General features: G+C 41.9%; 1 protein-coding gene across 5 annotated transcripts in view; it reads left to right on the forward strand.

The window, feature by feature from the left end:
* PHF8 (PHD finger protein 8) overlaps positions 1 to 26,038 on the forward strand; it is an 85,276-nt gene extending 59,238 nt beyond the window's left edge. For 4 of the 5 annotated variants that reach the window (XM_040998190.1, XM_040998198.1, XM_040998217.1 and 1 more), the window contains 4 exons: positions 7,794 to 7,889; positions 17,657 to 17,766; positions 22,074 to 22,410; positions 23,443 to 26,038. In XM_040998190.1, coding sequence (XP_040854124.1) covers positions 7,794 to 7,889; positions 17,657 to 17,766; positions 22,074 to 22,410; positions 23,443 to 23,531 — 632 coding nt within the window. In that variant the 3' untranslated portion in view covers positions 23,532 to 26,038. The remainder of the gene's footprint in view (positions 1 to 7,793; positions 7,890 to 17,656; positions 17,767 to 22,073; positions 22,411 to 23,442) is intronic. The other variant, XM_040998225.1, reaches the window with a different exon arrangement.
* The last annotated feature ends 693 nt before the right edge of the window (positions 26,039 to 26,731 follow it).

Consider the following 26,731-nt stretch of genomic DNA (forward strand, 5'->3'; position numbering starts at 1 on the left):
ATGCCTGCTCCATGTTCTCCATGTTTCATAAGAAAACACTTTTAATTTGGGGATGAATAGGATGAGTGCAGGCATTTAGCACAATAGTTCAGATGATGCCTAAGGTGCCCACATTCCATGTTGATGCGTCTAGTTCTGCATCCTGGCTTTGCTCGTGATTTCGACTTCTTGTGTTGGACCCTGGGAAGCAGTCAGTAATGGCTCAAAAACGTAGTCCTTGCGTTCTGAAGCATTTGGATTTTGGAGCATTTGGAGATTGAAGCAGCAGGTGAAAAATCTCTTTCTGTGTCTCTGTATCTCTGCCTTTCAGATAAAATGAAGACAGAGAAAGAAAGAAAATAGTAGATACCAAATATTAAAACCAAACAGTAAGACCAAACAAGCAAACAAAAACCCACTTTTAAAAAATGCTGGTAATAAAATAGACATACTGTTGAACTATATGCTGTTGGTTATACAAGGGCAGCTAACCTCAAGAAGAATCAAAAGGTGCTAGAAGCCATTTGATAAAATCTGGTATTACTCAATTTTAAAACTGAAGCCTTTCAAACAAGAAATGGAGACCCAGATTGAGTTCCTAATTTTTGGCTTCAGCCTGGCTCAGCTGCAGCCATTGTCAGCATTTGGGGATTGAAGCAGTGGATAAAATATTTCTGGCAAGCTTTCTATTTTTCTTTGTTTTTTCAGATAAATACCTAAAAGCTTTCTATACAGTTTTATTTATTAATTTCATATTCTTTAGCTTTTTCTTTTGCTATCCTGTTTAACAACTGTTTGTATGAACTCAGGTGATGGCAGCTTTCTTCTATTGTATTTCTAAAAACTTAACAGTTTGAAGTTTTACATTTCATGATACATTTTGAATAAATTCTTATGATATTTAGCACATGGTTAACTTTTTTTGCATATCAATATGTAGGTATTCCAACAATATTATTGGAAAGGTTGTTTTTTTTTTAATTATTATTGCTGTTGAATTCCATGTACTCTTATCAGAAATCAGCTGACCAATTTCTGGATTTTTTGAAGATTTAAAACATTTTTAATTGAAGGGTAGAGTTGCAGAAGAGGATAGAGGAGAGACAGAGGGAGATCGAGAGATCTTCCATCTGTTGGTTCATTCAATGGCCAGAGCAGGGATCGTCCAGAGCCAGGAGCTTCTTGTGGGTCTCCATTGGGAACCCAAAGCCTTGGGCCATCCTTCACTGCTTTCCCAGGCCATTAGCCGTGAACTGGATTGGAAATAGAGCTGCCAGGATTTGAAGTGGTGGATTTTAACATTTATTTGTTCGAGGTCAGAGAGGTTGTCCCAGTAACTGGAAATGTGTGCCAGGCTGTCGGGGCCCAAGGACTTGGGCCATCTTCTGCTCCTTTCCCAGGTACATTAGTTGGGAACTGGGTTGAAGTGGATCAACCAGATCTCTAAACTGGCACCTATCATGTGGGAAGCAGCTATGCCATGATTCCAGTCCCTGGATTTTTTGTTCTGTCCTTTCATCAGTGTTTCTGTCCTTTTTCCAAGATCTCACTGTATTGATTATTGTATTTTATAGTGAGTCTTTAAAATTGAGTAGAATGGCCTTTTCGTTTTTGCTTTCCTAGATAAATTTTAAATAGATTGTATGAAACCACAAAGATCTATTCTGGGATTTTGATAGAAATTATGCTAAATCTCTATAAAATGAATTTGGAAAGAAGTGGCATCTTTATTTTTTGTGTTGGAATTCACACAGCCTTTTTTTTTTTTAACCCACATTTCCAGATTTCCAATGGGAAACATAAAATATCAGATCTTTTGTTGTTGCAAATAACCAGTTACAAATGTACAGTTCAGTAGAATTTAGTGCCTTTACATCGGTCACGTCTATTTTCAAAGACGTTGTCCTCTTTGCAGAAAATACTTCTTGCTAGTAAAATAATTGTTGTCTGTGTCTTCCTCCTCTTGCCCTCTGGGCAACTGTAGTAAACTTTCTGTATGTTTTTTGGTATATGTTAGGATACTTCAAAAAGTTTGGTGGAAAAGATTGTCTTTTTGTTCATGTGAAGAATCTTGAGGTCTTTGTGTACTTTTTCCACAACCCACATTTTGCATAAGTTTTTCAAAGCCCCCATTTATTACTAGACTTTGTTTATCCATTCATCTGCTAATGCACATGTTGTTTGTTTCTACCTTTTGGCTATTAGGAATAATGATGATGTGGACATCTATAGGCATGCTTCTGTAAGGACATCAGTTTTAATGTCTGTGCATGTACCTAGGAGTGGAATTACTGAGTCATGTGGGAAATCTCTTTTTAACTGAGGAGCCCCCAACTTTTTTCTTAGATAATGTCTGAGATACATTGACTCTTCCAAACTGTGTACATGAGATACTCCTTCAGTTAATTTTATTTCTTTTTTAAAGATTTGTTTGGAAGGCAGAGAGACAGAGATTTTCCATTTGTTATTTTTTTCCCAAATGGCCACAATGACCAGAGCTGAGCTGATCTGAAGCCAGGAGCATGTTCTGAGTCTCCTGTGTGGGTGCAGAGGTCCAAGGACTTGAGCTGTCCTCCACTGTCTTCCTTGGCCATAAGTAAGAACCTGACTTGGAAATCGTAGAATAGCTGGGACACAAACTGGAGCCCATATGAAGGGCCTGTGCCACAGGCAGAGGCTTAACCTAATGTACCTTGGCACCAACCCCCAATTTATTTTATTTTATTTGCTTTGTACAATTTACTTATTTTACCTGAAAGCTAGAATTAGAGATGGGGAGAAACAGAGAGAGAGAGAGAAATCTTCTGTCTGCTGTTTCACTCTCCAAGTGTCAGTCAAAGCTGGGTAGGTCTGAAACCAGGAGCCAGGAGCTTCTTCCAGGTTTTTCACGAGTGCAGAGTCTCAAGGACTCTGTGCTATCCTGCATTCCAGGCTATTAGTAGGAAGCTGTATTAAAAGTGGAGCAGCTGGGACACAAGTCAGTGCCCTTGTGGGATGTTGGCACTATAGGCAGAGGTAGCTTGCTATGCCACCGCACTGACATCTCAATTTATTTTATTTCTTTCATTGGCATTTTATATATCCTGAATGTTTAGTTAGATTTCTGAGGTCCTTATTTTGGAAATGTTACCTTTTTAAAGGCTTTTGGTTTTCAACTGTTTATTGCCAGTGTATATTATAAATATGATTGAATTTTGTGTGTTGCCCTCATATCCTCAACCCTAGTAAAGTGAAATATTTGTTTTAGGATTTTTTTAAAGTATATTCTTGGGATTATCTGTTTAGGTGATCATATCCTATGGAAGTAAGGACAGCTTTATTCATTTTTCTCCAGTCTTCATGTCTTTTTGTTTCTCTTGTGTTGGAGTTGAAGCACAATGTGGAAAGAATGGCCATCCTTTTTATTTTCGATCTAAAGGACAGCCTGCACCATTAAGAACGGTGCTAAGCTCTAGGTTATCAGGTTAAGGAAGTGCCAGTTTGGCTGAGTTTTCTGGTTCATTGTTATGAATGGGTATAGAATTTTGTCCAGTTGTTTTTCTACCTCAGTGGGTATTATTGTGTGGGTTTTCTTTATTTAGAATCTTACAGAAATTGTATTTTGATAGGCAAGGCAAGAGAGTGGCTGAGTGTGTGTTCCTGATCTGTTGGTTCATTTCCCGAATGCCCATACTGACTCGGACCTGGGACCAGGAACTCGATCCAGTTCCTCCCACCTGTGTGGCGGGAGCTGCAGTCAGGAGCAGAGCCAGAACTCAAATCCAGGCACTCTAGTGAGCAATGTGGGTGTCCCAAGTACTGCCTAACTCGCCAGACTAAATGGCCATTCCCCTGCCTTTTCTGTCTGTCTGTCTGTCTTTCTTTCTTTCTTTCTTTCTTTCTTTCTTTCTTTCTTTCTTTCTTTCTTTCTTTCTTTCTTTCTTTCTTTCTTTCTTTCTTTCTTTCTTTCTTTTTCTTTCTTTCTTTCTTTCTTTCTTTCTTTCTTTTTTCTCTTTTCTTTTCTTTTCTTTTCTTTCTTTTCTTTCTTTTCTTCCTTCCTTCCTTCCTTCTTTCCTTTTTCCTTTTTCCTTTTCTTTTCTTTTCTTTCTTCACATATGAGATGCAGGCATTGTAGCCAGCTACTTTGATTACTACACCTCAGTGCCAGCCCATTTTTTTTTCTACTCTCCTCTCTTCCTCTGCTTTTTCTATCACAGTGAATGCTGGCCTTAAAAATGTCTTGGGATAGTGTTGACACAATGGCATAGCAAGCTAACCCTCCACCTACAAGTGGCAACATCCCATATGAGAGCAAATTCAAGTCTTACCTGCTTCACTTTTGGCCCAGCTCCCTGCTTGTGGCCTGGGAAAGCAGCAGAGGACGGCCCAAAGCCTTGGGCCCCTGCACCCACATGGGAGACCTGGAGGAAGGTTCTGTTTCCCAGCTTTAGACCATCTCAGCTCTGACCATTATAGCCATCTGGGAAGTAAGCCAGTGGATAGGAGATCTCTCCCTCTCTTTCTAGTAAAATAAAATAAATCTTTTTTTTTTTTAAGTATTGGAAAATGTTCCCTTATCTTGAAGAAACTTTTCTGGAAGAGGTGATACAAAATTGATTTCTTGTTTTCTTTAAATGGTTGATAGAATTTACAAGGAAACTACTTGGGTACAGAATTTCTTTTTTAAGATTTCACTGTAGATTTAATTTTTAAAGAAACTATGGACTTTCAGATTATTTGTCTTAGTTGAGGTTTATAGGTTGTATCTTTCAATAAATTGGTCCATTTTATCTAAGCTGTTCATCTTATGGGGAAAGGATAGTTTATCAAGCTTTCTTATTTACATTTTTTCGGATCTTTAGCAATGGCTAAAATAAAAGATTTTTTGGTATTGGTAATTTCTTTTTTACTTTGTCATTTTATCAATCTAATTGATCTTTTCAAAGCATTTGATTGTTTTCTCTATCAATTTTATTAATTTCTGCTCTTTTGTTTATTATTAATTTCCTGTTTCCTATGGATTTATTTTGCTCTTTTTCTAATGTTAGAGATATAGAGTATTGATTTGAGCCTTTTTTGCTTCAAATTTAAACATTTTTGCAGTTAAATTTTTTCTAAGCTTCTAGAACTGTGGGGATGTGTTTTTGTTGTTTTTGAATTGCTCAATGCTCAAATTAGGGAAGTTTTTTTTTTTAATAAAAACAAATGGAAATGAAATTGGACAATTGTTTGGGCTATTCAGGATCCTCTGAAGTTCCATGTAAGTTTTAGGAACATTTGGGGCTGGCACAATGGACCAACAGACTAATCTTCTGACTTGTAGCACTGTTATCCCATATAGGTGCCAGTTTATGTCGCAGCTACTCCAGTTCCCATCCAGCCCCTTGCTTGTTGCGTGGGAAAGCAGTGCAGGATGGTCTAAGTCCTTAGGACCCTGCACCCACATGGGAGATCTGAAAGAAGCTCCTGGCTTCTGGCTTCGGGTTGGCTCAACTGCGGCCATTGTGGCAATTTGGGAAGTGAATCAGCGGACAGAGGATTTTTTCTGTATCCTTCTCTCTGGGAAGCTGCCTTTCAAATAAAATAAATATTAAATTTTAGGAACTTTTCCATTTTTAGTGGTTGCATTTCATCTATAGTTTGCTTTAGATAGTATTGCCACCCCACTCATAAGACATCTAGTGTGTGAACATTAGATGTCTATTTTTGTCTTTAATTTCTTTTAGCAATGTTTTCAGTAGGCACATCCTAAAGTTCCTTGATGAACTTGATTTCTACTTTAATCTTGTTAATATTATTGTAAATGGGATATTTTCTAGATGTTTCATTGCTAATATAAAGACAATAGCTTCTTGTTGATCATGTGTCTTGCAGCTCTGCTGAATTCTGTTACTAGCTCTAATTATTTTGTGTGTATGTATGAATTTCTCAGGATTTTATATATAGAAGTTCACTTGTGAATAGAGATAGTGTTACTTTTTCTTTTTAATTTGATTGTCTGTTTTGTTCCTTCCTCTGCCTCATCGCTGTAGCAGGAATTCACAGTACAGTGTTGCCTAATTTAAGACTTTTACTGTTAGTCTTGTGATGGTAGCTATGGCTTTAATAAATACTCTTTTTCATACTGAGGATCTGTGTATTTTAACATGCATATTTAGACGTTGTCTTTCAGTGTACAGAGTTAATTATTATCTACTTATCCTTGCTTGAGTAAGACCTGAACTTGAGAATGAAATTCCTTTTGTACTTGGCAAAAAGCAATCTCTTCATTCTCAGCACTTTGCAAGGCGATGGTATCTTTTATTTCAAATTTATGAATGAAGATAGCGAAATTCAGAAAACCTCTCCCTCGCCACTAGGAGGTCATTCCCAGATTTCAAATAAGTGCTTGAGCCTAAGGCTCAGGGTGTCTCTGTCATACCATTCTTCTTCTCTTGAAGTAAAAAACACTTAAGACTCAGAAAAGTCACACGGACTGCTCTGTGCTGTCAGCAGTGGTTTCTTTCTAGGGGTAGTTATCTCTCTTTGAACAAGTGAAGGTACAGGAGTTGTTGATTCTTTGCTTAAGGGGAAAGTCCTGAAAAATGGCTTACTTCTCTGAAAAGTGGCTCTTCTAGGAAGAAGTAGGCGGCCAGAGTCCTCTGATGAAGTCAGTTTCTGTAGATGTTTGACCTTGATCTTTAAAATGAGTGGAATTAAGACAATTTAGGCAATTTACAGTCTTTGGCATTGCTTCTCTTCTAGATTTAACAGCAGCTTTGGATTTTTGTTCTGCAGATTTATGTTTTCGAAAGCCAGGGTAACAGAGGAAGAGATGGCGAGAAACTTTGGATCGATTGCTTTACTCCCCAGATGTCACTAGTAACCTGGGGCTAGGGCAAATCTGGGAGCCAGAAGCACCATGCAGGTCTCCCATGTGATATCAGAGGGAGGAATACTTGGGCCGTCTTCCACTGCCTTTCCGTGTATATTAACAGGGAGCTAGGTCAGTAGCAGAGAAGCTGGGATTTGAACTAGCATTGTGAGTTTTGCGGGCAGCAGCTGAACTTGCTGCGCAACAGTGCCTCTTAGCATCAGACTATTGACTTCATCAGATGGACCTTTCTAGATCATCTTCCCCTTAAAATCCTATATGTATTACGTGTGAGTTGTGAGGAAAATGTGGTAAAATCATGTATTTGTGTTTGTGTTAGGTAACGTGTGTGTGTTTTGTCATTTAGGTCACACAGTACCAGTAATTGTGTTCCTAATTCACCCAAGTGCTCTTTTTGTGGCTTTTGTGTGAATTAAGTTTATACCATTTATTTTTCCATTCAGTCAGCAAACACTAGACACCTACTCTGTATTGTGTAAGGCTCCCTTAATATTTAAAAGCACATGACCCTGCCCTCATGGGAAATTGGAGGCAACAGGTTTACTAATTATTTGAATATTATGTAACAAATAATTCCAGTAGTCGGTATGCACAGGATATAATGATGAACTGACAAAGAGACATCAGAATCAGATTAGGAGAGTAAGGAAAGGCTTCTTTTGGGGGAGGTGAATCTAGAGATGAATTCTGAGGACTAAAGTGAAAGAAAGTTAGACACTGAAAGGATGTTGGGTGAATGAGTCAGAATTATGTGAATCTTGGAGAAGGAAATTTGTAACAAAGGCATGAAGATAGAAAGGCAGGAAGTCTGTGGCACGTTCAGGCGCTCTGGCAGTAGAATTGGAATTAAGGAAAGGATATACCTGTAGGGGTGTGGGAGGAGTTAAACTAGGTGTCTGTCATTCTGTCTTCGCCTTTTGAATGCAACCTCAGTTTGTTGTACTTTTCCCTCCCCCTGCAGTTTATCCTTCACTGGAGTCTGATGAAGATGACCCTGCATTAAAATCTCGACCCAAGAAAAAGAAGAATTCAGATGATGCTCCCTGGAGTCCTAAAGGTGAACCAGGATTCTTTGTCTTAAACTTTAAGGGGGTGGCAAGGGGAAAATATAGGCTGGGGAAGGAAGGATATTTAATATAAGAATACCTGATTCAGTCATTCATTTGTTTATTCTGCAAGCATTTGTTGTATTCAGGCACCATGTTAGGTTCTGGAGTGCAAATCAATAAAATGGAGAGTTTATGTGATCAGTGCAGCCAAACCAGAGGTAATGGAGCATTGCTTTTGATATTACCTGGTTTCAAATAAAGAAAGAACTCAAATCAGTTTCACAGAGCAATCGAAGACTTCTGCTTATATTGTGATAGCATCATGTGAAGTTCTATAGGGCTTCTGTATTGAGAGACTATCCCTGAGAAAGGAAAGAATGATCATTGGGTTAAACATCAGATTTAGAAAGTGTTCAAAGAATTTTCTTCATCTTGCTGAATGATTTTTACGTTGGAGGGTATTGAGTAAGCTTTTACTGCTCAACAAACTATTCCAAATGTCGTGGCTTAAAGAATCCACACTTGGTTATTTCTCATGATTCTTCAGGATGGCTGAGCCGTTCTTCCATTTTGGGTCAGCTTGAGTGGAAGCTGAATAAACACATATCTTTTTTAGATGGGTATGGCCTGAATGTATATAGTCTTTCAGCCAACACTCAAGCTTTTCCTTAAAGTAGGGGCAGGGTCTCCAACAGCAAGAAAGGAAAAACGTGGATGTGTAAAGCACTTTTCAAACCTCTACTTGTGTCGTGGCTGCTACTGTCGCATTGACCAAAAGCAAGCTACACAGGCAAGGGTTGATTCTAAGGGTGGTTAGTAGAATGTGTCTTTTGAGAGGACAGGTGCAAAGTCACGTCGCAAAGGAAGATGCTTACAAGGAGGTGTCGGCCTTAGAGGATGCCGAGATTCGGGAATTCCTGCTGTTCCAACTGAGCCATATCTGGCCTTTCTGGTGTTTTCTTCGGGTTGCTGCAGTGAGGCAGCAGGGCATTTCAGGGAAGGAATCTCTTAGTGAGTCAACCAACAATTTTTTTTTCCTTGCAATTCACGGGTTTTAACAAATTCAGGCCTATTTTCTGATATTCTTTCCTTTATTTCTTAATGTCTACCTACATTTTTTTTGTCCTGTTGAAGTAAATTTTTCTCAGTAGTATAATAGAAAATTAGGAAAATACTAAAAATAGTCAGGTTTTCATGAAGACACTGTCCATAATTCTACCATCTAGAAATAACCACTGTTAAAATTTTGACATAATTTCCTTTTAGGTTTTTTCTGTGCATTTTTGTCTTTCTATGGTTGAAATCACACTATGTATGAAATTGTTTCTTCTGCTTCTTAATTTTGTTTTTTGCCTTTTAATCAAAGCACGACGAGTAGCAAATCAAATTGTATGAAGAGCTTAAGATGAAATGGGATGTTCTTCGGCCCCTGCTTTTCCCTCTGAGAATTCTGTTTATTAGAATCTCATATTTCATTGCTTCTGTTCTTTCTTTCCCTCCTCTATGGAGTCTTTTTACTTCCACACTTTTTTTGTTTAAGCCATCAAGGTTGTAACTCTATTTTTTTTTAAGATTTATTTTTATTATTTTTTATTGGAAAGGCAGATATACAAGAGGAGAGACAGAGAGGAAGATCTTCCGTCCGATGATTCACTCCCCAAGTGAGCACAACGGCCGATGCTATGCCGATCCGAAGCCAGGACCCAGGAACTTCCTCCGGGTCTCCCATGCGGGTGCAGGGTCCCAAAGCTTTGGGCCGTCCTTGACTGCTTTCCCGGGCCACAGGCAGGGAGCTGGAAGGGAAGCGGGGCTGTTGGGATTAGAACTGGAGCCCATATGGGATCCCGGGCGTGCAAGGCGAGGACCTTAACCACTTGCGTCACCGCACCGGGCCCAAGGTTGTAACTCTATACATTGATTTGTGATTAACACTCTACATCTACTAGAAATTCACCATAAAATTCAAAAATAATTAATATACTTGGTGTTTCAGGTTAATATTATATCTTAAGCATGCTTTTTAAATTTTTAAAATTTTTTATCATTTTTTAAGATTATTTATGGGCAATGAATGAACTAATGAAAGATTCTCTCGTAGTCTCTCTTTTGCTCTGTTTATCTCTTGCTCTTTTTAAAAAAAAGATTTATTTATTTTTATTGCAAAGGCAGATATACAGAGAGGAGGAGAGACAGAGAGGAAGATCTTCCATCCCCAGGTGACTTCAACAGCTGGAGCTGAGCCAATCCGAAGCCAGGAGCCAGGAACTTTTTCCAGGTCTCCCACGTTGGTGCCGGGTCCCAAGGCTTTGGGCCGTCCTTGACTGCTTTCCCAGGCCACAAGCAGGGAGCTGGATGGGAAGTGGAGCAAGAGAGGCTAGGGGAAGGGAGGGAGAGATCCTCCATCGAATAGTTCACTCTGAATGGCTGCAATGCCCAGTGCTCTGCTGGGTCAAAGCCAGGAGCTTCTGCTGGATCTTCTATGTGGATGTCAGGGGCCGAGTACTTGATCCATCTTCTGTTTTTCCCAGCTTGTTACCTGGGAGCTGGATCTGAAGTGGAGCAGGCAGGATGTGACTCTGTGCTCATATGGGCTGCAGGCATCACAGGCAGTAACACCGCTCCTATGGGCATGTTCTTAAGCCATGGATTGTAAAAGAATGTGTTTTAGCAGAAATAAAGTAGCTATTCCATGGATATTCCTAATTTACTTAGCTTTTCCTTTAATGTGGAACATTTAAGCTATTGTCAAGTCTCCACAAATAGTGATACCATTTGAGATAAACATCTTTATGCATAAACATATCTTCGATTATTTACTTCAGATAAATTCTCATGAACCTTAGAAGGGCCAAAGTGTATGAGGATAAAACCGTACAGAATCTTCTTCTCAACCCTGTTTCACAGCCTTCCAGCTCCCCATCTAGAATCAACCACTGTTTCTTATTTATCCTTTTAGAGGTTGTTTATGCACGAGCAAAATTTTATATATTTATATATATATATACACACACATATACACACACACATATCTTTGAAGTTTTGTACTCAAATGGAAGCCTAATTTATCTATTGTTATATGATTTGTTTTACTCAATAATAGATCTTAGAGACTGTTTATGCTCCCACAAGCAATGCATGAGACTGCCTGTTTCCCTACACTCTTGCCAACACAGTTAGTTAATATGAGCGTTGTTAAAGCTCTTGGTACTAATTGCCAAATTGCTTTCCAGAAAAGTTGTACCAATTTACACTCCCACCAGCCGTGTAAGAGAGCCTGTTTATGAAATCCTTTCAGGCCTTGCCTTGCACATATCAGTTGGAAATAGTGTTTGTCTATGATAACAGGAACGGCTGAAGCATCCTTAGTGAGTGCTTATTCCTCAGGGTCCCAGAGATAGTTATTTTATCTCCCCACATTGAATCCGAGTTAGAGTTGGAGAAAAAGAAAAGAACAAGCCTGCTGAGCCACCCCTTCCCTAAGAAGTTTTAAGGTTGTCTTTTTAAAAATTTACTTTTTGGGGGCCCAGCACAAAAACCTAGTAGCAAAAGTCGTCGCCTTGCATGCACCAGGATCTCATGTGGGTGCTGGTTCATATCCTGGCTACTCCACTTCCTTTCCAGCTCCCTGCTTCTGGCCTGGAAAAACAGTAGAGGACAGTCCAAAGCCTTGGGATCCTGCACACGTGTTGGAGACCTAGAAAAAGCTCTTGGTTCCTGGCTTCGGATCAGCTTAGCACTGGGCATTGTGTCCATTTGGGGAGTGAAGCAGAGGATGGAAAATCTTTCTGTTTCTCCTTCTGTGTAAATCTGACTTTCCAATTAAAAAAAAAAATCTTTACATACATACATACATATAATATACATACTTTTTTGCTCGGAAGCCGGATACTGATTTACTCCCCCCAAATGTCTGCAGGCTGCATTAGCCAGCCCCGGGGCTTTAAGTAGAAGCCAGGAACTCAATCCAACAGGAGCTATAATTGAGCTATAATTGCCTCTGCTAGAGTCTACATTACCAATAAGAATGCTGGAATCAGGAACCAAAACCACGTGTTGAACCTAGGCACTCCAGTGTCAGACAGTTGAGCTTTCTATCTGGTATGTTCTGGGCTAAATTGTCTGCCTCTACTTCTTAACGTCTCTTTTTCTGAAATTATGTCACAAGATCAAGACTTCCTGTCACAGAAGCCAAAAGGTGTAGTTTTAGATTTTTTTTTTTAGAGAGATTTTATTTTTATTTGAAAGGTAGAGACAGAGAGAGACTCAGATCTTCTGTCTCCTGGTTCACTCTCCAAATGTCTGAAACAGCCAAAGCTGCCGATCTGAAGCCAGGAGCCTGGAGCTTCTTCCAGGTCTCCCACATGGGTGCAGTGGCCAAAACATTGGGCCCATCCTTTGTTGCTTTCCCAGGCCATAGTGAGAATCTGGATCAGAAGAAGTGGAGCCGGTGGAACCTGAACTGGTGGCCACATGGGATGCAGAGTCTTAGTTTTTTGTGTCATGACACCAGCCCCAGAAAGTGTAGTTTTTATTACTAATCCTTTGTTTTATATATGTATACAGATATGCCTCAATGGATAATGGAGTTACAACTTGATTAACAGAAAGTTGAAAGTTTCACGATGGGAAACAAATGCACCCAACTTAGCAAACATCATAGCTTAATGAAACCATAGAATATCATGAGCTGTGATCGGTGGTCAATTTTGAGCTGTGACTTTGCTGCCATTGTTTACCATTGCAAGAGTGATACATGGTGTGTTTTTGGCCCAGAGAAAGGGTCAAAAATCAGAATTCAAAATATCATTCCTTCTAGATGTATTGTTCTCATGCGATTGTAAACAAATCTTAGGTTTAACCATTTTGGATCGGGAAGTGTATAAGAGCACATAGTTTTTAAAGGTATAAATTGCTTATAATAATTTTTCCTCATAAATAAAAGCCCCTGGATATTTCTGTATCAAATATTGGATTTTTTTCACATTATTTCCTTGAGCAAATAATTAACACATATGTACTTTTAAAAATGATTTATTTATTTTTGTTTATTTGAAAGATAGAATTAGGGTGAAGACATGAGATAAGTAGAGGAAGTGATATTCCATCTACTGGTTTACTCGCAAAATGGCCAAAATGGCCAGGACTGTTCCTGGTATAAGCCAGGAGCCCAGAACTCATCCATGTCTCCTACATGAGTAACAGGCCCCGAACACTTGAGTCATCTACTACTGTGTGCCCAGGTGCATGTGCAGGGAGACGGATCAGAGGTAGAGCAAGTGGAGCTCGAAGCAGCACTCAAATGGCATGCCAGCACTGTAGACAGAACCTTAATCCAGTGCCCACAATGCTGGCCCCAAGCCTGCATTTTTAAGCATGATTTTTAAACATTTAAGCTTTTATTTTTTAAGATTTATCTATTTTTATTACAAAGTCAGATATACAGAGAGGAGGAGGATAGAGAGGAAGATCTTCCGTCCAGTGCATCACTCCTCAAGTGGCTGCAATGGTTGGAGCTGTGCCAATCTGAAACCAGGAGCCAGGAGTTTCTTCCTGGTCTCCCATGCTGGTACAGGGTCCCAAGGCTTTGGCCCGTCTTTGACTGCTTTCCCAGGACACAGGCAGGGAGCTGGATGGGAAAGTGGAGCTGCCGGGATATGAACCAGCGCCCATATGGGATCCTGGTGCATTCAAGGTGAGGACTTTAACCACTAGGCCATGCTGCCGGGCCCAAACATCTATGTTTTAATCGAACTAGAATTATTTAGCATTTGGTGTTGATCAGAGAATCTTAATTAATTGCCTCCCTGAAACTAGGTAACTATTGATACTAGAATCATGTTCTCACTAAGTTAAAATGTTTTCTTTATATTATCTACTGACTCATATCAAGAACCACTTAGAGAACATCTGGCTTGTACCATCAATCTTTTGTCTGTTCTTGTGCTGCTACCTCACTTATTCAATGCCTAATTGTGACTTTGAAAACAGCCTACAAAACAACAACAAAGACACCATTTGAAGTGCCTGTATCCCAAATAAGAGTGTCCTGTTTCTGTTCCCAATCCCATCTTCCTGATAATGGGCACCCTGGCAGGCAACAGCTGGTGACTCGGTTCGTGACGCTCCTCACGCATTGGAGACCTAGACTAACTTCTTAGTTCCTGACTTTGACCTGGCATAACCCCTGTGGTTGTGGGCATCTGGGGAGTGAACCAACACTGAGGAACTCTGTGCCTCTCTCGCTCTCCCCTCCTTTCCCTTCTCTCTATGCTCTTGGAACAAATACACATTTTAAGAAACTGAAAAGTACTGATTTACGTTTAGCCACAAAATAAGGATTGCTTCCTCAATATGAAGAACATCTATCTTAAAAGCAACAGGATGAGACTGTAGAGCAGAGCTGCTTTAGATATTTGAATTTTTTAAAATGATATTAAAGTTTGATATAAAAGTACGTGCGTATCAATGTATTTCCCAATCTAGTAACATTTATCATGCTTTATTTTACTTATTTATTTAATTTGAAAGAGTTACAGACTTGGGAGAGAGTTCTTTCATTTGCTGGTTTAGTTCCCAGATTGCCCCAGCAGCTTAGGCTGGGCCTGGGCCAGGCTAAAGCCGGGATTCTAGAATTCCAGTTGGCTCTTCCATATGAATGGTGGGAAACCAACCAATTGAGCCATCTTCTGCTGCTTTCCCAGGCACGTTAGCAGGGAGCTAGACTGGAAATGGAGCAATAAGCTGGTTCTCCTATGGAATGCTGGTTTTACAGTTAGCTGCTTAACAGTGCCGCAATGCTGGCTCTAATTTGTCATATTTTTAAAGTGAGTTCTAAAACCAAAAAGGTTGAAACATTCTACTATAGGTACTTTTATTATCATCAGGAATAAGACAATGTGGCCTCTGCTTTGTAAGTTCTAACCAGTTAGGTGAGAGTAGATCATTATGTAAGGATCCCACAGGGTAGAAATCCTTTGTCATTTTTGTTCATCATTCAATCTGTACTGCCATGCATAGTACATGAGATACGTTTAATAAATATTTGACAAGTAAAACAAATTATATTAATTACATAATAGATTTTGAAAACACGTATGACATGACTATAGCATGTTAGAAATCTGTTAGAATTACAAGGGAATCAACTAAAGGTTGTTAGGACTAATAAGAGAAATAAATTGATTAATCATTTAGTATAAGCTGGAAATTCAAAAAATAAAAATTATATTAGCAGTGTCCACATTGTTGCATTATGGGTAAAACAGTTGCCTGTGACACATGCCTCCAATATGGGCACTGGTTCAGTCTCAGCTGTTCCACTTCTGATCCAAATCCCTGCTAATGTACCTGGGAAGGCTGTGGGAGATGGCCCAAGCGCTTGGACATCTGCAACCACATGGGAGATCTGCAGGAAGCTCCTAGCTCCTAACTTTGGCTTGGCACAGCCCCAACCATTGTGGCCACTGAGAAGTGAACCAGTGGATGGAACCTGTGTGTGTGTTTCTCTTTCTATTCCACTTCTCTCCAAAAGACAATGAACAGGAAGCTGCATATTATGTGGAACAGCCAGGACTGGTGTCAATGTGATATGTAAGCACTGTAGGCAAAGGGTTAGCCTACTGTGCCATGACGGTGGCTCCCATTTTCTTTTAAAGATTTTCTTTTAAAGATTTATACAGAGACCAAGGGAGAGAGATCTTCAAGCCTCTGGCTCACTCCCCAGATGTTAACAATAGCCAGGAGCCAGGAACCTGGAAGCCCAACTGAGTCTTCCACATGGGTGGCAGGAGCCCAGGCGCTGAGTCATCCTCTGCTGCTTTCCCAGGCATGTTAGCAGGAGACGGATGGGAAGTGGAACTGCCAGAACTTGAACCAAGACTCTGGTGGGATATCAGGATTGTAAGAAGTAGCCACCGTGCCAACCTGCAATAAAGGAGTTTTTTTTTTAAAAAAAAAGATTTATGTATTTTTATTGCAAAGTCAGATACACAGAGAGGAGGAGAGAGTTCCTTTGTCCGCTGAATTGCTCTTCAAGTCATCACAATGCCTGGAACTGACCTGATCCAAAGGCAGGAGCCAGAGGTTCCTCCAGGTCTCCCACGTGGGTGCAGGGCCCCAAGGCTTTGGGTCATCCTTGACTGCTTTCCCAGGCCACAGGCAGAGAGCTGGATGGGAAGCGGGGCCGCCAGGGTTAAAACCAGCACCCATGTGGGGATCCCGGTGCATGCAAGGCTAGGACCCCAGGCACCAAGCCACTGCGACAGTCCCCAAAAAGTTTTAGAATTTATTTATTTTGATTGGAAAGTCAGATTTACACAGAAGGAGAAACAGAAAGGTTTTCCATTCTCTGGTTCACTCCCCAAGTGGCCACAATAGCCAGAGCTGAGCTGATCTGAAGCCAGGAACCAAGAGCTTTTTCTAGGTCTCCACTGCGTGGGTGCAGGATCCCAGGGACTTGGGGCATTCTCCACTGCTTTCCCAGGCCAGAAGCAGGGAGCTGGAAAGGAAGTGGAGCAGCCATGATATGAACCGGCGTCCGTATGGAATCCTGGTGCATGCAAGGCGAAGATTTTGGCTACTAGGCTATCGTGTTGGGCTCAGCAAAGAAGTTTTAAATCAACACTACCACCTTGTTTTGTTTTCTGTGATGTTAGTTTTTCTTTAAAAATAGTACAGGGGTGGAGGGCCGGCGCAGTGGCCTAATGGCTAACGTTCTTGCCTTGAATGTGCCAGGAACCCATATGGGCACTGGTTAATCCCAGCAGCTCCACTTGCCATCCAGCTCCCTGCTTGTGGCCTGGGAAAGCAGTGGAGGATGTCCCAAAGCCTTGGGACCCTGCACCCACGTGGGTGACCGGGAAGAGGCTTCGGATTGGCTTCGGATTGGCGCAGCACTGGCCGTTGCGGTCACTTGAGGAGTGAATCATTGGACGGAAGATCTTCCTCTCTGTCTCTCCTGCTCTCTGTATATCTGACTGTGATAAAAATAAACAAATCTTTAAAACAAAAATAGTACAGTGAACTCCCCTGTACCTTCCAGTTAGTCAGATTTTGTCATATTTACCTCCCTCACATTCCTGTTAATAAGAAAATATTTCCTCATTTAAAGCAAACCCCAGATAAAATTTCAATTCCATCATGTGTTTTGCTGTCATTTCAAAAAAATAGACGTTTCTTCGCATAACCACAAAGCTGTTATCATACATAATGAAGTCAGTTATTACTGAATATTCCTTGATGTTAGCTCACTTCCTGTCCATAATCAAACTTGCTGCACATTTACCAAGGAAAGGCCATTTCAAATGTGTTTGCTTAAGTTAGCATCGAACTCAGCACTGTCCACACAGCATTTGATAGCCATACCTTTTAAATCTTTGTCAATCTAGAGCTGACCCTCCCATTTTTTATCTGCACTGTTGATTCATTGTAGAAATTGATACAGTTGTCCTTCATACAACTGTCCTTCAACATGCGTTTGGAGAAGACATTCAGAGCATCATAACAGTGTGTGGGTGAATAAGGTTGGGGAGACAAATAGGCCGGAAGAGGAATCAGAACGATCTGAAATGCCAATTCAGGGAGGTTAACTTTGGTTCTTTTGTCAGTGTGTTCTTCGGGCATAGGTGAAGTAGCTTCTTACCTGAAAGAAAGCAAAAGCTGGAAGCAGGAAGAACAGTGAGCAAGTTCCTTTGGGGAACTTGAATGTGGGAAATACGGTTGGCATTCAAGCAGCTGTCTACAAGAGTAACGCCTTCTCGTCACGTTTCCCCTGCAGCCCGTGTGACCCCTACTCTGCCAAAGCAGGATCGTCCCGTGCGTGAAGGAACCCGGGTAGCCTCCATTGAGACAGGCTTGGCTGCTGCAGCAGCAAAACTGGCTCAGCAGGTAAGTCCCGGTGCTGCCAGCACTGATCCTACCATGGACTCCAGTTCCATTTCAAATCTCAGATTTTCAGGCTGACGGAGTGCTAATGCTGTCTCAGTGGAGAATGGGTAACCTTTGATCTCTATCCTTAGCAATATCCTTGCCTAAATCTTTCCTATCCCATCTCAATGACAGGCTAGCTCCACAGTTTATGTAATTCACATGATTTAGCTAGGGAAAATACAAGACCAGGGAAAAGCCCTTGCTGATCTCACCTTTCAGCATGTGCAAAAAAATTCTCTCAGGTAAGAAGGATCACAGAGTCCAGATGCAGCTGCAAAGAGGTGACTCAGGACTGGGTGCACCCAGGTTCTTAGCCGCTCATCGCTGTTAGAATTTGGCCTACTAGGGAGTATTCTTGTCCCCATGATTAAGCATATTATTGCTTTGATCTTTACTCCCTGACTCTCAAGAAAACGTTACCCACCACTTTTTGTTCTAAAGTGCTAAGTTCACCTCTTTTTATTGGAAAGGCAGATTCACAGAGAGAAGGAGAGACAGAGAGGAAGATCTTCCATCCTCTGATCGCTCCCCAATTGGCTACAGCAGCTGGTGTTGAGCCAATCTGGAGCCAGGAGCTTCTTCCGGCTCTCCCATATGGGGGCAGGAGCCTAAGGTTTTGGACCATCTCTACTGCTTTCCCAGGCCATGAGCAAGGATCTGGATTGGAAGCGGAGCATCTGGGACATCCCACATGGGATCCCGGTGCTTGAAGGAGGAGTATTAGCCAGTTGAGCCATTGTGCTGGGCTCTATAAAATTCTTTAACACGCGGTGTACTTAGCAATCCCACGAGTACTTGGAGGTGAATCTTCTGGTTCTTACAGCATCTCCTTAGCTCTTCTGCCACATGCTGTATTGCTTTGAGCATTATGAAAAATTTTCATATCAGGGGTTTCCATGATTGTCTCATATCATTCATCCAATAGCCCTGTTCAGTGGGGGATATTTTCATCATTTTGCAGGTGAAGAAAATGCGGCTTTGAGTAGTCTAGGATAATGCAGACCGTAAATGGGAGAAACAGAGTCAAACTAATATCTTATAACTTCAAATTTTACCTTACCTGTTATTTAAATAAAATTTAAATAAAATAGTTAACTGCTGATATATATTTACTAATCATATCCTATTTAAATAAAATTTAATAGAATGATGTCTTCATATTCTCTTTTATGGAGATCTTGAATTGCTTAGACATGGCTCATAGACCCTTATTGGAGGAGCAAGTAGTGGATGACCAGACATGCCATGTGGCCCTTCTTTGACCCAAACTTTTTATTTATTTTACATACCTGGTTCTGTGGAAGATGTGATCTGAAGAAAAGGGATGCTGCTTTTCAAATAAAACACTGATTAAAGGTGTGAAATAGTGCCTTCTGAGGCACTCACTTATGCTTAGGTTGATCAGGGATTATCTCAAGAAGTTGTTTTGAAATTGGTAAGGGATTTTATAGGCTAAGTTATTTATAAGCAACAGAGCAGCATTCCAGAAGAGAATTCTTGATACAATACACAAGACCCCCCCCCTTAATCACCTCTGATCACCTCTCTTCCCTGACAATCTGCCAGCCCCTCACACACACATCCATTATACCAACCACACTGCACCATGGTACCCATAGTAACTCAGTGTATCAGACTGTCTAATGCATTGTACCTTTCCACAAGCTGTTCTTTGTGCCCCTCAAAGGCCTTGCCTAGCAACCCTCCACACCTCCTGATACCACTTTGAGTGGCTTTCTTCTCTGCTTCCATAAAGTTCGTGATACTTAAAATCATAAGTGTACATTTCTTGGTCCCTTTGTAAATTGCAGGTGCTTCAAGAATGGAAATATGTTTAATTCAACTTTGTATCCTTACCACGATAAACCCATTAGTCGGGGTTGGGTTAGAGAATAAGTGACCTTTCTAGATCAGAGGCTTCATTGTAGGGAGTGGGATAAAATAAGTCATTAACAGAATTTTAAATTTTGTAGCCAGCCTGCCTGTGTTTGAATCCTACCTCTAGCACATGGACAAGTTACTAAATTTCTCTTTGTTTCAGTTTCTTCATAGATTTTTGTCCTAGGATTAAATGAAAAATCTTCTGTATAAGCTCTTAGAATAGCATTTGGTAATAAAGTAAGTGTTATAGGCATGGTAGCATTCATCATTATCACTGTGGGCTGGCTAGCAATAAGCAGCCAGAGTGAGAAGACCATGGACGTCAGGTCAGGGAGTTGGCGCTTGGCTGAGGACCTACTAACAGCGTCTTGAGCAAGAAAATTGGCAAGTGGTACTTACTGTGAGATATTCCAGTCATGCAAGCAAGTATCTGGATAAATATATGTCTAAGATGTTGGCAAAAAAGGTAGAAAAATCTATGCTAAGTGATCTAGATATGAAGAGACAATTTCTGGAGCCAGATTAGAGAAAAGGGAAAAGGAATGTTCTTTCTGTTATGGATAGAATAGAATATATAGACTAGCAGTGTGGCTGGGAGGAGATACTCTGAAGCTGTGTGAAGGCAGGAGTAGGCTCAAGGTGCCAAGAGAAGGCATTAATGTATATGCTTCCTTCCCAGCCGATGTTTATGTCTCATTCCCTTCTGAAATGTTGCAGTCTGTGTGGCTTTACAGTCAGTGAGGCTATGTAGCATTTCAGAAGGGTAAGTTGTTCCTGTGCTCTCAGCACCACCTTTCCAGGTTCTTGGAGCTGGAGGTGCCCGTTATGCAGCTGTTCACTGTGGAGTGAAGAGCAGATACATAGATCAGTAGTTGGATGAAATCCAAGATATCAGGAGAAGTGACACAACTCCTCAGTACTCTCTCCCATACAAAATTGAGGGTTTTTTCTTGTTGTTATTTGTTTTTTTAAATTTGATGACATGGCGAATTTTCAAGTTCTTTATAAAAGGAAAAGGACAAATAAAAAGTACAGACACTGTGGTGTAGCAGCTTATGTCACTGATCAGAATACCTGCCTCTGGGATGAGAATGATGGACTGAGTCCCAGCTGCTCCACTTCTAATCCAGGCCCTGTCAATGTGCCTGGAGAGCAGAGGATGATGGCTCAAATACTTGAATCCCTGTTCTCAATGTGATAAGACCCTAATGGGGTCCTTGACTTCTGGCTTTGGCCAGGCTCAGCCCCAGCTGTTGTGGCCATTTGGAAGATGGAAGATCTGTCTTTTTCCTCCTCCCTCTCCCCCTTTCCACCTCCCCATTACCCTGCTTTTCAACTAGATAAGCATTTTTAGCATGAAGCATCAAAAAAAAGATAAGCCATTTTAAGGGGTAAATACATACTATATTTTTATGTCGTGTTAATTCCTCCCTACAATTTTGAAAAGCAGATATTCTAACCATACTTTAGAGGTGAGGTGGCGAAATTTGGAAAAATTAGTAATTTCAACAAAGATCATCCAATTTGGGGAACATAATCCTTGATTTGAATCTAAGTTTACCTCATTCCAAAACAAATATTTAATATATTTTACAGATTTTACAGATTTACAGAGAGAAAGAGAGACCTAAAAATCTTCTTGTTTACTGGTTGAGTCCCCAAATGGCTGCTAATGGCCAGAACTGAGCCAATCTGGAGCCAGGAGCTTCTTCTAGGTCTCGCATGTCGGTGCAGGGTCCCAAGGCTTTGGGACATCCTCCACTGCTTTCCCAGGCTACAAGCAGGGAGCTGGATGGGAAGTGGAGCAACTGGGACACCAATTGGCATCCATATGGGATTCCAGTGTGTGCAAGGCAATGATTTAGCCACTGAGCCAAGGTGTCAGGCCCCCAAACTACTAATATTTCTATCCCTGATACATTATTTTGAGAAGTTTGCAGGGTGTTTCTTTAGATAGACCTACTTTAGCTTGTGAGGTTTTTGGCTCAAGTTACTTAATGTCGCTGCACCTCTGTATTCTCATCAGCGAAGTTCATTCTTAGAAGTGTTAAATAAGATAAAGTATCTAAAGTCGCTTAGCTCCTGGTGAAAACTGGTTATTGTTGGAAATATCATCAGTGACAAGGCCAGGACCAAAGTTCAAGTCTCCGAACTCCTCTTGCAGTTGTCTTGCCAGTGTACTAATCAGTGGTAGTGATGACTTAAGGTTGGATGGTACTAAAGAGATCACTGCAGGGATTCGAAGGCCTTTGTATTGCATGCACATGCAGGCTTGACTTGGTAGGGATGGGACGTAGGTGATGGGTTGCACAGCCGCATTATTATCTGGGAAGTAGTCTCTTTTGTTCCAATCCTAAGTCCTTCGCACTTGGTTTGTATTTCAGGAGTTACAGAAGGCCCAAAAGAAGAAATACATCAAGAAGAAGCCTTTGCTGAAGGAGGTAGAACAGCCTCGCCCTCAAGACACCAATATCAATGTGACAGTACCAGCCCCAACTCTGGCTGCTGTTCCCCCACCTCCCACCTCTTCTTCACCCCTGCCTCCTCCTGAACCCAAACAAGAGCCTCTGTCAGGAAGTCTTGCTGACCACGAGTATACTGCTCGTCCCAATGCTTTTGGCATGGCCCAGGCAAACCGCAGCACCACACCTATGGCCCCCGGCGTCTTCTTGACCCAACGGCGCCCTTCAGTTGGCTCCCAGAGCAATCAGACAGGACAAGGTACAACTGCCATATTTTTAAAGAACTGAGAGGGATGTCAGGGCCACCTGTTCTAAACCCTAGGTGTTCTAATAGATGAGAACATCAGGGAAGAATGCTGAAGGCCATTCTAAGGTGCTTGTACTGATCTTAATCTCATGGGCCATGGTGAGGCATTGACTGACTGATTTTAGATTTTAAGTAGGGACAAGATCAAGTTTGGTTTTAGAAAGATCCTTCTAGTGACCATATTATAGGGTAGATAAGAGGTGGGAATTTTGGGAAGGAAACAGAAGGATATTCAGAATGTTTACGGAAAATGTGTATTATGATCCACATAATACATAAGGGGGAAAGGGTCTCTGCCAGTATGACCTCAATAATAGATGGTCAGTAATTCTTAGGGTCACATTATTTCACTCTTACCATCAAATAAGTAAACGTTTGTGTACCAAAATAAGTTTATATTTTAATTCTATATTCTGCAAACTTTTTGAAGTGCCCTTGTACCCAGGTTCAGGCAGAAGTGAAGAAAAGCTGGGGCTGAATGGAGAGGGAGGAGATAAAAGATGGAGAGGGTCAGCTGGGGCTTGGGGAAAAAGAAAGAGGCAAGAGACAGGGTGCTCAAGTCCACTTTTCCTTCACACTGATCCTCAAAGCTGAGTGCCTAGAGTGTGCAACTTAAGCATGCTGAGGTTAGTGTAAATGTTGAGTGTTGATGAGACTATCATTAAGCCGACTAAGAGTGCGTGGAAGCGCATTTTCCTCCCTGCAGAATTTCGGAAGGAAAATGCGACCAAAAAGATCCGTCAGGAAAACCAAGCAAACTGTAAGTAGGGACTCTGTAGTTGTGTCAGGAGATGTGAGGAGGAAGAAGTAGGATGCATGGTGTTGAATGGAAGTGATTAAGGAGGGTTTCTTGCCCATCAAGGCTGAAAGATGAGAGGCTTTGTGACCAGAGACAGGAGGAGGGGTGACATGAGGATAGCTGGTGCTTGTGTTGGTGATGATGCCCTTGCCATACCCCTTGCTTACTTTTCCCTTCCCCCACAGGAAAGCGTCCCAAAAAGGGCCTGGCCACAGCAAAGCAGAGACTCGGCCGTATCCTGAAAATCCACAGAAATGGCAAACTACTTCTGTGAACTTTTTTATGTCCCACCTCTCACCCTTACACCCCCATTGCCTTCTCCGTTGTCAACTCTCGGGGCACTCCTGGATCCTGTGTGCCCTGGACAAGGTGCTGAGGTGCACAGTCCTGCTTTCTTTGGACTGACCAAAGGCACGGACTACCCCCACAAACCCCTTCCTCCAGCTACTCCCGAATCCTTCCCCACTTCCACTGGAGCATCCTGCCTCTTCTCTCCATACCCTGGGTATCAGGGAAATAGAAAAGTTTTCTGGCTGAGTAGAGCCCGCTTTTCTCGTCCTCCAACCCAGGTAGCTTCTGCTGGCTTTGTCGTTTACTTTTGCCCTCCAATCCCACCCTATCCCTGAGTTGGACGACAGGATGTAGAGTCATGAGAAGAGAGCTTGCACCCTCCGTGTTTCCCTGACCGTGAAGTAGGAGGTCCCCGTGCTCAGTACTTCCTGCAACTCAAGCCCTTTTCCAGAAGCCTGTCCCCCTCTGTCGATTCTTGCTTTCTTTTCCTCCCAATCCAGTGGATGTGCCCTGCCTCCAAACTAGTTCCTGAGAGAAGGCTATGGTCTCTGCCCCCTCTTGCCAAAACTCCATGGAAATAAAGAGGAGGGCCTAGTTTCTTCTTACTGCCCCCCTGTGGGCCATTTCCATATGTGGTCTAGAAAGGCCAACTTCACTTTTCCTTGGGAAAAAAAAGAAGATGCCTGTCACTTTTACATGGGACAAGAACAGACACCCAAGCCTTTGACCATGATTTTGTGGCCCATTGGAAGAAGTTATTTTTGACTGGCTATATTTGAAAGCCTTTGTCCCTGGTGAACTCCAGGGATTGCCTGGATTTTGAGGTTCTGCAGAACATGATCCACGTACCTGTTGCTGGGCCCCAGCAGATGAAAACCATCTCCCAGCAACCTGAAAGTACCTGCCACTGAAGCACACCACCTATTCCCTCCAGCTATACCAGAGCCCAGCCTGGACCTTCCAGAGGGTGCGGCAGGGCAGCCCACCTGTGGGAGCCTCCATGCTTTGTTCCCCAATTGAGGTCTCAGTTTGAAGAAAACTCCAGGACCCGAATTTTCACTTCTGGGTTTTTGCACTACTAAGCAACAGATCAGCTCAACATCCAAGCAATGAACGTACAGATGGGCCAGTCATGAGCCCAAGCCCAGAAGAGACACATGAAGAAGCAGACCATTTGATCATCCTGCCCACCCTTCCTTCCCTTCCCTCGGTGGATTGTCTCCATTGTCCAGGCAGTGCCCCTGCCTCCCTCCTGTCTTGTCTGACTGGCAATCTGGACTTGATGGAGAACCCCCTTCCCCTCCATTTGGGCACTGTCCAAATGGAGTGTGTCCGTGCTCTTCACCCTCACTCCAAGCTCACCCCAGCTTGCTCAGTGCTTCTGGGGAATTGAACAGCTACCATGCAGGCCACAGGGAATTTGTGAGGCTTCCTTTGTGTTCGTTGTGTCTCTAGTTTGTCTTTCTTTTCTCCAAAGCATCAACTCTGCTCTCCTTCCTTGGAATCAGGGGTCCCTTAGCCCATTTGCTTTTTCTGCTTTGGGGACCCCAGGGGCCAAGCAGTCCTCCATCTAGTCACACCAAAGGCAAAAAGCCTGGCTACCTCCCCCCTCCCCAGCACATGAGGTCCGACTTCCCTCCCCCTTATTCCTACCCAGCCTTGCTTATCTTGGGGATTTCAAAGGAGCAAAGAGGAGTGAGGGGAGGGCAGGAGAAGCTTCTGTCCCTGTGTAGGCAACTGCCCAACGGCCTGACTAGGCGCTGGCTGCTAAAAGAAGACCAGGTCCCCAGCCCATTTGCCCGTTAACACCCACTCTCGATCTTTCAGAAGGCAGCTAATTGCTCGCAAATCCCCCTGGTTCCAGGCCTCTTTTCCTTCTGTTTCTTTGTTAGAAGTTTCTGTGGAGCTGAATCCCAGCCTCTCTTTGACTGGGTTGTACTTAGTTTAGTTGGGTTCTCAGAGCCTCATGTTTTGTTGTTTTGTGTTATTTCCAATGAAAAAGCAAGTTTACCCTCAAAGTCACGCTTTTCCAAAGAGGCTGGTGATTTTTGGTTTTGTTTTCATTTTTTTTAATGTTCCAGGTTCTAAGTGAAGTGAGTTGGAGAGGGGGTTGGGAATTGGTAGTAACCAAGGGTTAGAACATGACGAAATTGTTGCCTCTGATCTCCAATCCTCAACAGAGAGCTGAGAGTTGAGTAAGAGGGCAGGGAGAGAGGATTTCTATTCATCTTTAATATATTTTTACAAACAAAGCAAACAATTTAAAAACAAGCCCACCACTTCTGTACATGTCTAAATATATTTTTAGAAGTGGGTAGGATTGTGAATTTCTGATGCAGGGCCTTTTTATAAATAGGTTAGCATAGCATCATCTGGACTTCTTGTCCCCCCCCCCTTTTTTTTCTTATGTTGTGTTACTAATGTAATTTATATTTTTTTTTAGATCCTCCCTTTCCTATAGAGATAAAAGTGATTTATCTTGGCAATTGCTTTGCTTGGCATTCTTTTCTTGCTTTTTTGTTTTTTGTTTTTTGTTTTATTTTGGTTTTGGTGGTGGTAATGTGTGGGGTCCAGGTTTGTATTCTCTTTGTCTCTCTAAGCAAGTTGTCAGTAGACACTTGCCTGGTGCCTTGTGCCTGATGTGGGAAGGGAGCAGGATCCCTGCTCGGGGAAAGACAACATGTTCACACACCTGAATGAGATCATCAGAAGCACAGTGAACAGAAAAGAAAGGGTGTACCAATTCAGACAGGCCTGACAAATTCAGTAGAAAGACTGCATAGCTTCCATGAAGAAGCTGTTTATACTGGCTACACTTGTGTCCTCGTTCTGTGACTGGGATTTTTTTTATGTTCTTTCTCTAACATATCTAGGTAATTATGGCATAGTCTGAATTTCATGACTGTGTTTAGGGCAAGTCCAAGGATTAGAGTATAATTATTAGAACTAACACATCATGCTTGTTTCCTTGTGCCAGGTATTACTCCTTTAAGGTTTATTTTTATTGGAAAATCAGATATACAGAGAGGAAGATCCTCCATCCGTGGATTCACTTCCCAAGTGACTGCAACAGCCAGAGCTGAGCCAGTCAAGCCAGGAGTTTAACATACCCGTCCTACTATTGCTGGAACAAAGTAACCTAGCATTGTGTATTTAAGAAGTTCTGGGACCAGCTTAGTTCCA

This window comes from Ochotona curzoniae, unplaced genomic scaffold (assembly GCF_017591425.1).
Source record: "Ochotona curzoniae isolate NIBS_2020 unplaced genomic scaffold, NIBS_Ocur_1.0 contig_1274, whole genome shotgun sequence".
Classification (NCBI taxonomy): Eukaryota; Metazoa; Chordata; class Mammalia; order Lagomorpha; family Ochotonidae; genus Ochotona; species Ochotona curzoniae.